Raw genomic sequence first — 13,490 nt, 5'->3', positions numbered from 1 at the left:
GCTGACCGAATTTACATTGCACTTCTATTATAGTACCCCTGGCCCGGTGATTCCAACGTAAATTAGGCCCTGTTTATCTTGCTTGGGAAACTTCATTGGCAGTCCTGGTCGTGACGGCACATATATCATGGGCCTAACTGCTGTCTAATCAAGATTCTCAGCTACTGCTGCTACTAGCTACCCAATGTCATCCTCGTCCTGGTTGGTTGCCATGTCTTCCGGTCTTCCCCGTCCATCTACCAGCTCGACATGAATGCATGCGCGCAGTCCTAATCGCGTACTCGCGTCCATGGAGTTCATATTTGGGTATCAGCATTTTTCTGTATGGCGATTTCTAGGAATGGTGGCGATTACAACTCTGATACCTGATGAATGGTACGGTAGCTCATTTAATTGTGTTGTCTGAAGTCTAAACACACAACAGCTGAACAGAACACGAGGATTGCATTGGACGGCAGCTTGATGCATGGATCATGATTACCTTTCCTGCCTGTGGGCTGTGGCTTACCTGGACTACCTAGCTAGTACATGATGTGGGTACGTAGACCAAGTGTGTACATCGTACTAGGTATACGTACTAGTGTCCTAATCAGCAGTTGAAGTCTGAACTACGATTTTTTTTTGTGTGACCAACAGTCTGAAACTCTGAATACATTCTTTCTTAGCGTCGCTAAGGGTTCATATGTAAATCTTCTGTGCATGCATGTGAATTCCGCTCAACACCTTTCTCTCTATATATATGCAATGCTCTTCTTCCGTCTCTAAACAGCAGAGCAGCACACAATGCTGCACTCCTGCGTAATCCATCAACAGCTATTCATAGACTGACACTCCTCTCTCCCTCCCAAGTCCCATCTGCACTTCAGGCCGGCACCATTCTCTTCTGCTTCTCCATGCCTGATCTGATGGCTTCCCTCTACATGCTAATCTGTGGGCTCCTTCTCTCCTCTTCCCTGCACACCCCTCCTGCCGCAATGGCACATGGTAGTGATAGTCTCTCGGTAGGCCAGACGCTTGTCGTTGGCGAGAAGCTCATATCAAGAAATGGCAAGTTTGCACTTGGCTTCTTCCAGTTCCAGCCAGCTCCAGGGACCAGCTTCAGTAAGTCCCCCTTGTCCTCCCTTGGCTGGTATCTTGGCATATGGTTCAACAAGATCCCGGTCTTTACCCCTGTCTGGATTGCTAATAGGGAGAAGCCCATCACGTATCCTGAGCTAAAAATCTCAAGGGATGGCAATCTCATCATCGCCATCTTAAACAATAATGCCAGCACTGCTGAGTCCATACTTTGGTCCACTGCTCACTTTGTCGTCAATAGGTCGACAGCAGAAACCAGCACAAACACTACTAGTACCGCCGCCGCTGCTGCCGCTGCCGTTCTCATGGACAATGGAAACCTTGCCCTCATAGTGGCAGGAAGCTCATCATCTAATGGAACATCCTTGTGGCAGAGCTTTGACTACCCAACAGATGTTGGGCTTCCTGGCGCCAAGTTAGGCTGGAACAAGGTCACTGGTCTAAACCGCCGGTTCATCTCAAAGAAGAACCTCATTGATCCAGGCCTTGGCTCATACATCCTTGAACTAGACTCCAATGGGGTGTTGTCCCATAGGCGCCGGAAGCCCCCTTTTGTAGTGTATTTGTCTTGGTCATCTGGAAAATTGGCGTATACACTTGTACATACATTCAATGGGCTGCTAGACTCGGATGCACGGACCAAAGGTTTGCTCGTACCCAAATATGTCAACAACCATGAGGAGTACTTCACGTATGAATCACTGGATGAGTCGTCTTCCACATTCGTCTCAATAGATGTCTCTGGCCAGATTAAGCTGAATATTTGGTCACAGGAAAAACATTCCTGGCAAACAGTATATGCCCAACCTGCTGATCCCTGCAGTCTGCCTGCTGTATGTGGACCTTTCACGGTCTGTGATGGCAATGCAAGCCCATTATTTTGTAGCTGTATGGAGAGCTTCTCTCCCAATTCACCTCTTGACTGGGAAGCCGGAAATCCAACTGGAGGGTGCGTCAGAAGTATCCCCCTAGAATGCACAGCCAGTAACAACAATAAAAACATGGCAAGTTCTTCATCAGACATGTTTCATACCATAGCTCGAGTTACATATCCTCGTTACATCTGTTGACCTTGTTGTGTTCTTGTCACTAGTTGTGCAATCTAAAGGAGTGTTCCTGACACACCCTCCAGTTTGATCACCAAGCTCCCAGTCCTGAGGCGACTTTTGGGAGGTCTCCATACAGCCACAGAAGTTTGGACCCAAATTGCCATTGCAGACCGTGAAAGGTCCACAGATAGCATACGTAGTGCAGAAATCAGCAGGCTGGGAATATATGGTCTTTCAAGACTGACTTGATTCTGACCAAACATTGAGCTTAACCTGACCGGAGATGTCTAATGAGACGAATGAGGAAGACGACTCATTCAGTGAGGTGTACGTGAAGTACTCCTCTTCAATCGTTGTCGATGTATGTGGGTTAAAACAAGCCTTTGGTCCATGGATCCGATTCTAGCAGGCCACTGAGCACAGGTAGAAGTGTAGCTAGTTTTCCGGATGGCCAAGACCAAGTTGCTACAAGAGGGGGGTTACGGCGCCCGAGGCGCAGGATCCCATTGCTGCCTATTTCAAGGCTGTATGAGCCAAGACCGGGATCTATCAGGTTCTTCTTTGAGATGTACTGCCATTTAAAACCAGTGACCTTGTTCCAACCCAACTTGGCACCAGGAATTCCAACATCTGTTGGATGGTCAAAGCTCCGCCACAATGGTTGTACTTCGTTGGAATCAGAAGATGGGTTGTTATGTGCTATGAGGGCAAGGTTTCCATTGTTCCTGAGAACGGCACTAGTAGTGTTTGTGCTGGTTTCTGTCGACCTATTGATGAAGAAGTGGGTTGTGGACCAGATAATGGATTCAGTAGTGGCATTGTGTAAGAGGGCGATGGCAAGACTGCCATCTTGTGAGATCTTGAGCTGAGTTAGCTTGAGCTCAGGGTCAGTGATGGGCTTCTCCCTGTTGGCAACCCAGACAGGGGTGAAAACTGGGATCTTGTTGAACCATATGCCAAGGTACCAGACGGGAGAGGAGCTGGTGGTGACATCAGTGGACTTACTGATGCTGGACGACGGTACTGGTGGCTGGAACTGGAAGAAGCCGAGCGCAAACTTGCTGTTTCTTGAGACGAGCTTGTCACCGGCAGCAAGTGTCTGGCCGGCCGCGAGAGTGTCGCCATTCGCCGCCGCGGCAACGATGACGGAATGCAAAGGAGCGTGCTACAGGGAAGATAAGAGCAGGAGGCCACCGAGTATTGTGTAGAGGAGAGGAGGCATCGGGCATGGAGAAGAGAAAGCCACGGTCGTTGCAGATGGAAGGAGTCTTAGCTGTGGTTTGTCTTGTGATGGAAAGGAGTATGCTGATGCCCTACTGTTAGGAGAAGAAGTGCATATATAGGAAGAAAGAGAAAAAGGTTGCACAATGCACAGGGTGTTAACTCCATGGACGGGGAGGATTCTTGAATCTTGATTAGGACAGCAGTTAGTTCTAGTCTCCATCAAGTCAAGTCAACCACCAGCTGGCCCATGCAGCGCTGGTATAATAGTTAGTGCCTACTAGGCTACTAGCAGGACTATCAGTGAAGTTTCCCAAGATTCCAACGCATGCAGTCTATACCTTGGTCATGGTCAAGTCAACCGCAAGGCGACACAGGAGGGCCCCCCAACATTCCAAGCAGTGCAAAGTCCCTATCAGAACTCACCTACAGCCTTGTTTAGTTCTTCCCCTAAAATTTACTCAATATCCCATCGAATGTGTGACACATGCATGGAGTATTAAATATAGATTAAAAAATAACTAATTACACAGTTTGCGACTAATTTGCGAGACGAATCTTTTAAGCCTAATTAATCCATGATTTGATAATGTGGTGCTACAGTAACACATGTGCTAATGATGGATTAATTAGACTTAATAAATTTGTCTCGCGGATTACTGACGGATTCTGTAATTTATTTTTTTATTAGTATCCGAACACCCCATACGACATCCGATATGATACCCCAAAACTTTACGCCCTATATTTAAACAAGGCATAGCTTGGAAGAAGATTACATACCTCGCTCCTGAAAATTCCTCGTCTCCAGCAAGGCAATCAACACAACTGCTCCTTTCATTCTGTCATGGTCATCTAGCATATTACGTAATGCGTAATGACAATTAGCAGCTTGTTAATTGGTCAGAACTGACCAAAGGAACAATTGAAGCAACTCAGGGCAAGAGTTGCTTGAAAGAGCTCCTCCCAGAGAACAAAATACTAAAAGAATATCCACTAGACAGCATCGCAACTGAAAGCGCTGCACCACACATAACCTGCAACGAAACAGAGTATCAAGAGAGATAATCCAACAACCATTTGGTTCCATACCCATGATCAATTCCTTGTCAAAGTCTGAATACAGATCACAATCCAAGATCCCTTCCATGCAACATGCTGTAGTTATCACTATCGCAATCGCAACACTGCTTGCACCATGATCCATTTGCAATGCAGCAAAAGTATGCATTGCTTGAAAAGGAGGCACCGCAACAAGACGAGATGTATTTTAACCATAGGTCCATACATTATACAAGGTTACACATCCATGCCAATCAAATGGTACCACCAGCCTACCACACCTTATATAGTAGAAACCATTTCGCAAACCAGTGATTTGCAGAAGGTTATGTGACTCATCTGCCTAACAGTCTAGCTTAACCACTACAGCCCTAAACATTAGTTGGTAACAAGGTAGTTCTCCTGCGACATGAACTCGATGATACAATCTCTTATGATGTCATCATGGATCATCCTGGCAATATTCATTCCGACCAGTTCCAACTCAGAACGATCGTCCAATGGCAAAGGCTGAACATCCTCCAAAAAGAAGTGCCCATTGTTACTTTGCTTCTGCACCATTTGCCAGACATTTTCAGCTAACTGTCCGTGGTCTATTTCAGGCCAGCATTTCATCATGATCTTTGCATGCAAACCGTTGTCTGGAATGGTCATGTCAGCCAAGATGGAGTTGACAAGATCAAACAGAAGTTTCCTGTCTGATTTCGACCACAGAACCAGCTTGTTATACTTGTTTTCAAGACACAGGAACACATCTGAGCTCACTTGCCAATCTTCTAGGTGATCTGGCAAGTCACACACGCTAGCAAGCATGTCCTGTACATAAGAGAAATCCCTGTCCTCCTCATTCTTAAACATAGATAACCGCTCTTCCATGGCTCGATACGTTGAGATGTTCATATTGTCAAACTCGTCGCTTGACAAAGTACAAGAATAGTCTTCACAAATGTCATCTTGGTCTTCCATCTTCAGCATCTTTAGTTGCTCTCTGAGTTCTGCAGTTTTTTAGAAGGGCAAGAATAGCATTCAATAATATTAACCATATTAAGTGAAGGAAATTTGAGTTCCTATGATATACTAACCTTGAATACCAACATTGATGCTTTTAAAAATTCCAGAATAAGTCTCTTCACCAGAACTGTGTTGTGATAAAGCAGTTGGACTTGAGCAGTCACAACTTTCAGAACTTGCAATACTTGCTGATTCTGTTGTTTGAGTGCCAACGTGATCATCAATCTCCACTGATGGTTTCCTTTCCTCCTAGAACCAGATGTATGTTAAATCTTAATGATCAGAATGCAATTATTCCATTGGAGCTAAAAATTTTCATAACAAAACTAAAATAACTTGAGAAATTGAGATGGTGTGATTAGCAGATTCAGAAATTGTACAGCTAAAAATAAATAACTATTACAATTTTTATTTAGAACAGCAAAATAAGTTGACCGTCCACCCCCTAACGCCTAACCCACCAACTCAAGTCTTGCGCGTTTCTTTCTTGGCAGAAATGAGGTTAACTCTAGTTCTTTGCAATCATAGCACCTGTTTGTGCATGTTGACCAACTAACATTGACAAGGTAAATGTAAAACTGCTTGATGATAACACTGTTGGAACATACCTTCAATTCTATGCTATCCTGATTCTGAATTGATAAAACTTCTTTTGTCTCTGGAGATGATGTTGCTAGTGTCTGGTATGTGCATCCCATAAAACCTTGTGTTTTTTCCGTGTAATCGTGTTTAAGAGCAGAATCAGATTGTTCCTGATCCTCAGTTCTGATAACATCATCAGGGCACTTTTCAGTATGTATATTGCTTGCCCGAGAAAGATCAGAAATGCAGATGCTGTGCCTAGCTTTTTCCAAAGTTACATGAATCTCTTTTTCAGGTAGCATATTTTCCTTTCCTAGATGGACAGTTGATTTTCCATTTTTCTGTTTTGCATTTCTGATTGGTGATCTCTTCCTGATATGTGCATTTTCAGATTCATCAGTGGGTGAATTCAATATATCTTTCAGAATGGGCAACCTACGGGTTGGTGCAGACTGCCTCCTGCCTGACAATTTTGCAGAAGTGGTAGATGAGGCTGGAAGAGATTTGGACCTGGGAAAATTCCTTGATATACCAGCTCTTGAATCATCTTCACAGTAAATCCCTGTCTTCCACCCATCTTTACTGCTAATGCCAAGAGGGCTGCCTGGCACCTCCCTCACATTATAGGGATTGAAGTTTGGATCTGATCCTCCCCTGTGGGAGCTTTCTCTTGGTGCATCTCTATCAGACAGTCCGAGCATTTCACCTAGTGTTTTTATGCCTTTAGGAATTAAATTTTCTGAACCAGATTGGCAGGCCATTTGCCATCGTTCTGAGAGGTGCTTTCTGGCCTTTCTACTAACTGATGGTCCAGCAGAATGAATGCTTGAATAAAAGGGCATGGTGTCATCATGAGAGGTAGAACTAACTTTTGCCTTCTCAGTATCCACTTCAAGGTTATATTCCTCCTGGGATGGTCTCCTCTGTTTATGTGAGGTAGAACTAATGCTTTTAGGTGTTTGTTTTCTAACCTTCTGTAGTGCAGAACCCCTTTCTCCTTCAAGAACTTCATTGTTTCGTGGCACAGAAAATTGTTTACTATGGTGTGGAGGCTTCAAATGTCCTGTCCCACTCCTCTGTTTATATTGTGGTGCTTCTTGGCTTGATAGAACAGGTGTGAAACTTTTCCTTTGAAGGTTTGGCTTCAGAACAACGATTTGAGAGCGACGGCATGAGCCTTTACTCTTGCCCTCATTTGATGCCAACGGCGCCACTGGTGTAACTGAAGTTTCTCTGAGCGGCATGCTAGGAATGGGTTTCTCAAACTCCTTTGGTATGTCATGCATCCCGTCACACACACCTTCCATGCCACAAGGGATTTCTTCCTCAAATGATTGTGCAGCAGCAGCATTGCTTGTATGAGAAGAGCACTGCAACCCACTGTGGTTAAGGATGTGTCCTGAGAATCCTGACACTGCAGTCCTGTTCTCCTGAAGGATTTCAAGGAAAACATCCCTTTTGGAGTGGAGTACATCAAGTGCTTCGCTGAACTCCTTCGAATTCATATTCCCTTCACCAGTGGCAAGCCGCTTGGCATCCAAGAACTTTTGCCTGACAAATTCCAGATCAGCCTCAATGTTTGTCAGATATGGCTCCTGATTTCCAGGCTGCGGCAGTTCATGCGTCGCCATGTTCTCCATCTCTGTTACCTCAAAAACATCCTTCAGTGCTGGCAGCTCATCAGAACTGACGTTACATGCCTGATCCCCAGACGAGACACTGTCCACATCTCGCACAACTCCAGACAAGTGTCGCTGCAGGTTAGCCCGGGTGTCACTCTGGCACCGGTCAAGAGCTTTCTTGGGGTGAGGTACAGTGTCGAGACCCATCAGCCTAGCAACAATACCAGGCGAGCAATGGGTGAACTCCACTTGCTTCGGCACGTCTTTCTTCGCAGGAACAGTGTTCGGCTTGCTGGAGAGGCCCTGCAAAACAGAGAAAGAGAGCACGGACAAGGCTTTCAGCACGCAGTTCACTAATCAGACATATTTAACTGCGTCGAAATGCATTCGTGGACAGCAGCGTGCTACATCATGTACCTCTCTTGAATTGTCTTCACCTCTCGGCGCATCCACCGGCTGCGGCAGCATTGCCTTCTTTGCCCTTTTGAACCCCCGCTTGAACTCAAAAGTGAACTGATGCAATCATGTAGCAGTTGTAGTTACTAGGAATCGAGGTAGACAATCGTGCCAAAACGATGACTAGCAAGAGATGTGAATCTCGGAGAAACTCTAGTCCAAGTATAAATAATTAAATATTCTATTTTCTCAAAACCCACGAAACATAATTAACAAGTGCCTACAATATGAGGCGCAGCTGTACTAATCAAAAACCTTGGCGGAAACTGAAAAGTTTTTTTTAACAGGAAGAGATTGGGGACTGGTGGTGGTGGTCTACTCACCGATGTCTCCTCCACGGAAGACACCACCGGAGCCTCCAACGCCGCCGGCTCCTTGGACTCGGGGGAAGCCGAAGCGGCAGGCCCGCTCGCTGCGCAATCACGGCACGGAGAAAACCAAACCAAAAAGAGCCTCTCCGGTTAGATACGGAAAATAAATGCGGAAACGGAGAGGCAAGCTCGGCCCGTGGTCGCTCACCTCGGCGCGACGGGGTGGGCGGGGGCGGTGCCCGCTGTCGGGAGTGGGAGTGGGGGCGCCGTGGCTTCGCCGGGGCACGCGACCCGCCGCCGCGCAGCATTGCTTCCGCCTCCGCCTCCGCCTCCGCTTCTCCTCTCTCCTCCTCCAGGCTCTGCTGCTGGAGACCTTTCTTCACCTCCCCTGACGAATTCAGATTTTGAACCGTGGGGCACCGGGGTGGTCGGGGCCCACGTGAAAGTGCGGTGGGCGCGGGAGGCGCGGGCCCCGCGAGGGCCGCCACGTCCACCTCCCTGCACATGGGCCACAGGGCGAGGCGGGGCATGGTGTCAGTGAGAGTGCTGCTGCCGCGGCGGGCGCGTGCGAGGGGGTGGTGGGGCACGCCGGCACGGGCGCGTGGGTGAGCGAGTTCGAAAAGGCTCGGGTGGAGCACGAGCACGAGGCGCGAAAGCCCAGGGCGGAGATGGGACCCGGTGCTCAGAGACTCTCTTCTCCCTCACGGCGAGTTCGTGACGAGGAGAGAGCATCCGAGGGAGAAGACCGCTCGCTGCCACTGTGGTGCGGCCACGGATCTTCTGCGGCGCTGTTCGTGGAGCGTGGACTCGAGGGTACTGCGTATTTATAGGCGAAATGGAGGCGTGCTCGTGGTAGGGATTAGGGAATCTGGTGCCATCGGTTGTCATTGATAGAAAGATGTCACGCAGATATGCTTAGGTATAGACTTTATTAATTGTCAAGAGTAGATATAATGAAGGGTTTATTTGGCATCTTAGGGCTTGTTTGACATTTTGTCTTTTCATTTCATTTCCTTCCTTTTTTTTTTTGAAAATGTCTCTTTTATATCTCTTGTAGTAACTTACACCAAATCTTTCTTCTTGAGAACCAATCTTTCTATCTCCTACAATTAATTAATAACCTCTACTCCTATACACATCGCGATCACTTGGACTAGGGATTGAAATTTAAATAACCAAATCTTTCTTCTTGAAAACCAATCTTTCTATCTCCTACAATTAATAACCTCTACGCCTATACACATCGCGATCACTTGGACTAGGGATTGAAATTTAAATAAACAACACCATGCGTGCCGCTGCGGGAATCGCGGGTGAAATTATACTACTTATATTTACTAATATGATTGAATAAATATTATAATACATGTTAGTGGATGATTTTTAGCATTCTGATGTGGACAACTAAATATATGTTAGTAAATGATGTGGTTTGCTAATGTGAATAGCTTGAATGAAGACATAATGGCATGTGTTAGTTGTATATGATAGTGAATGTTGATGTCGACACTTTTGCATGTCAAGATAGCTGAATGTGCTAGTGGGATATTCTAGTGGATGCTTATGTGGGCACCTTGCATGATAAGATAAATTGTTAGTGGGGTTTATCTTTATAAGAGATATAGATAACATTAAGAAAGGCAAAGGTTCAACTAGGAGTCAACGACTCTAGTAAAAAAACAAATTTTGGTATTATTGATTGAAATATTATTAACTGAAAAAAGATAGAAAGTTAGTGTCGGGTTCATAAACCCGGGGGCCCTCATGGACCAGCTTCCCAAAAAGGCTCGGCCCAACAAACGACGTTGCGAGCAATGCGCAGCTCATGGGCCGACCCAAATACCTAGACGACAGGCCAGAAGGACGATCCAATCTCCGACCGGAAGGCCTGGCCGAGGAGGAACGACACCCGCTTCCGACTTCGGCCCACCTCTCCGACCAGAGCACTCGCTTCGGTCTCCAGCCCGCCTCCGGATGGCCTCTCCGACCGGAAGGCCTAGCCAAACACCACTTCCGACTCCGACCCGCTTCTCCGACCGGGGATGCGCCGAACCCCTGCTTACAACTCCTCTCCAACTAGTGCAATCAGAGCCGACTGGGACCAACCTACCGGGGACGCTGTAAGGTCGAGATGGCGGACTAGAGGGGGGGTGAATAGTCCTTTCTAAAATTAATCGCGTCGGCTAACCAAAATAAGTGTGGAATTAAAACTATCGGTCTAGCCAAGACTACACCCCTCTATCTATGTTCTCTAGCACTTTCCAAAGATACCAATTAAGCCACAAAGATGCCGGGCTAGCTAGAGCTCACCTAACCAATTCTAGAAGCAAGGTCACACAAACCTATGGCACTAGTACTTTAAGCAACAAGGGAGCTCCTACACATGCTAGTAAGCAAAAGCACAAAGCCACCTAATGCTCAATAACAAGGCAACCAATGCCAAATTAGAGAGCGCAAATACTTAGCTACACAAACTAAGCAAAGTGACTAACAAGGTTACACAAACCTAATTAGCCACGTAAGGGAGCTACTTCTATGCTACACTAGCAAAAAGGTAACTAGTAAGCTACACAAGCTAACTAGTTACAAGAGCAACTACACAAGCACAATGTATATGAAAGTAATTACAAGCTTGTGTAACGAGGATGCAAATCAACGGGAAGAACAAGGTTGACACGATGATTTTTCTCCTGAGGTTCACGTGTTTGCCAACACGCTACGTCCCCGTTGTGTCGACCGCTCACTTGGTGGTTCGGCGACTAAATGGCATCACCCGCCAAGCCTGTACGTCGGGCACCGCAAGAACCTACCCCAAAAATGAAGGTAGCTCAATGACACGCTCAACTAGAGTTGCTCTTCGCGGCTCCCGCGGGGCGAACACAATGTCCCCTCACAAAGCTCTTCTCCGGAGCACCGCACAAGCTTCTTGCGGGCTTCAACGGAGACCACCACCAAGCCATCTAGGAGGTGGCAACCTCTAAGAGTAACAAGCACCACTGGCTTGCCACTTGATCATCTAGTGCCACTCGATGCAACCTCACAATGCAATCGCACTAGAATCGCTCTCTCACACAATCAAATGATCACTATCAAGTGTATGTGAGATGGAGGGCTCCCAAGCACTACTATACAAGCCACCAAGGCTCTAGTGTGCTCAGCTCCCGGCCCAAGGCCGACCATGACTTCTATTTATAACCCCACGAATAAATAGAGCCGTTACCCCTTCACTAGGCAAAACTCAGGACGACCGGACGCTCTAGTCCGATCGACCGAACGCTGGACCTCAGCGTCCGGTCGTGAGATGCACGCCATGTGTCCCATTCTTCAAACGCTGTTCATCCGATCTCAACGGTCATCTAACGACCGGACGCTCCAGCTTGAACTAACCAGACGCAGCAACCCCAGCGTCCGGTCGTTTCTAGTAAGGTACCAGACATGACCGGATGCATTTGGTCGGTCACGATCGGACGCAGCACCAGCGTCCGGTCACCTCCAGCAACACTGCTCTGCCTACATCATCACACGTCACCGGATAACTTTAGCCCTCCAAAAAGTTCAACTTTCATCCTTCTGGCGGTTCTGTGTATGTAGGCGAAGGATTCTGTCCCGCTTCTTGTGTTTTTATATTCATAACCTAAAGTCACATGATTCAAGTTCAAAGTTTTTATATCAAATTTAATAAAGACCTAAAATTCTGGGTCAATAAAAGTATTAAGCTCGATGTTAAAAAGAATATAAATATTGGAGTTTTAAGTTCAAAGCTCTCTTAATCCAAAATCGGATTCAAGTTGTTGATTTTGAGTTTAAACTTGCCTTTTCATACCTTTTGTTGAAGACCAGGTGAGTCAACAATGTGTTGTCCATTTGAAACATTTGAAATTAGGTCTTGTGAGTTCAATATCTTTTTACTTTGTAACATATTCTATATTATTTTTATTTTAGGAAAGCATTGTCCTATATCTCTTTCTATTAATATCTGTATATCTCTTTGAACTCATAATACCTATAGCTAGGTGTATATCTCTTTCACTTAATGATACCTATATACCTAGCTCTCATCTCTTTCAATATATTACCTATATATCATTTGATGTGAAAATGGTATCTATATCTAACTTTCTATCTATTTCAATTAGTTATATCCAAAACAATATCTTTGTCTAACTGTCGGTGCAGAAAGTGACCAACACGTAAATATTTATAGTTTTGTCGTACGTTGTGATCGGAGGTGGCCTAACACTCAATGACACAGGATTTATACTGGTTCAGGCAACATGCCCTACGTCCAGTTTGAGTCGGTCGGTGACTTTATTCCTGAGCCCAAGTGCTCGAAGTTTGCAGTGGGGTTACAAACGAGAAGGAGAAAGATAGGGGGTACAAGAGGTACGGTTGGACTCTGGTCAGAGGGGCTGAGAGCGACGGGAGCTCCGCTATGTGCTATGTGTTCGAGCGTGTGCTCGAGGTTTGAACCTGGTGGCTCTATTATTGTGTCCTAGTGAACTTGATCGATCTAAATTAACTTATCTGTTGGAAGAGAGCGCACCCCTTTTATAGATGAAGGGGATGGCCTTACAAGTGAGAGGGAGAGAGTATGTTCGCTGCTAAGTCTTGTTGCCCACGCCGACGGGTATAAGATGATGGTAGGCGCCCATAATACTGTCGAATGTCAGATGCACGTGGGAGGTTGCGTCGTCTTCTACAGGTATGGCAGATGTCGGCACCTGCTATACTATTGATGCCCAGAGGCATGTGAGGGGTTTTACCATGTTCGCCTAGTAAGGTAAATGCCGGTGCCCACAACACTGTTGATGCCCAAAGGCATGTGGGGGGAGCCTTACCATATTTATCTGGTATGGGAGTTTGATGGCGCCCATAACACTGTAGGGGAAAATATCAGCGCCTACAACACTGCTTGTGTTCTGTCATGCCAGGGAGGTCGTAGGGTACTGTCCTGCAGATATACAGGGTATGATCCTTGGTATTGCGGTTGACTTGAGTGCGCTGCCTTACTTTCTCTGTCTGTTTTCTGGTCCTTACCGAGCGGGCGTCCCTAGTCGGTTGGTCCCAGTCGACTCTGATTGCGCTAGTTGGAGTGGAGT

General features: G+C 46.3%; 2 protein-coding genes and 1 pseudogene across 2 annotated transcripts; 1 reads left to right on the top strand and 2 right to left on the bottom strand.

Moving 5' to 3' along the window:
* Positions 1–3,697, bottom strand: part of LOC136510315 (G-type lectin S-receptor-like serine/threonine-protein kinase At2g19130) — a 38,904-nt pseudogene extending 35,207 nt beyond the window's left edge.
* On the top strand, positions 906–2,147 carry LOC136513492 (putative inactive G-type lectin S-receptor-like serine/threonine-protein kinase SRK). Its single transcript, XM_066507488.1, has one exon. The coding sequence runs from the start codon at positions 906–908 to the stop codon at positions 2,145–2,147; it is 1,242 nt and encodes a 413-aa protein (XP_066363585.1).
* An 891-nt stretch (positions 3,698–4,588) lies between the features above and the next one.
* On the bottom strand, positions 4,589–8,921 carry LOC136513818 (uncharacterized). Its single transcript, XM_066507794.1, has 6 exons — positions 8,600–8,921; positions 8,404–8,492; positions 8,042–8,137; positions 6,029–7,927; positions 5,492–5,669; positions 4,589–5,404 (listed from the first exon to the last, which is right to left on the bottom strand). Exons 1-6 carry the CDS (start codon positions 8,919–8,921, stop codon positions 4,788–4,790), a joined length of 3,201 nt encoding a protein of 1,066 aa, XP_066363891.1. The 3' UTR covers positions 4,589–4,787.
* Between the last annotated feature and the right edge of the window lie 4,569 nt (positions 8,922–13,490).

The sequence above is a fragment of the Miscanthus floridulus genome, chromosome 16 (assembly GCF_019320115.1).
Source record: "Miscanthus floridulus cultivar M001 chromosome 16, ASM1932011v1, whole genome shotgun sequence".
In the NCBI taxonomy this organism is placed as follows: domain Eukaryota; kingdom Viridiplantae; phylum Streptophyta; class Magnoliopsida; order Poales; family Poaceae; genus Miscanthus; species Miscanthus floridulus.
This window is presented reverse-complemented; position numbering and strand designations above follow the sequence as displayed.

Excerpts from the sequence above, each read along its gene's own strand:
- LOC136513492 (XM_066507488.1), top strand. The coding sequence starts at position 906 with ATGGCTTCCCTCTACATGCTAATCTGTGGGCTCCTTCTCTCCTCTTCC.
- LOC136513818 (XM_066507794.1), bottom strand. The coding sequence starts at position 8,921 with ATGCCCCGCCTCGCCCTGTGGCCCATGTGCAGGGAGGTGGACGTGGCG. Across the intron at positions 8,493-8,599 it reads GCCCACCCCGTCGCGCCGAG|CGAGCGGGCCTGCCGCTTCG; the intron begins GTGAGCGACCAC and ends GTGATTGCGCAG. Across the intron at positions 8,138-8,403 it reads CTTCCGTGGAGGAGACATCG|TTCACTTTTGAGTTCAAGCG; the intron begins GTGAGTAGACCA and ends TGATTGCATCAG.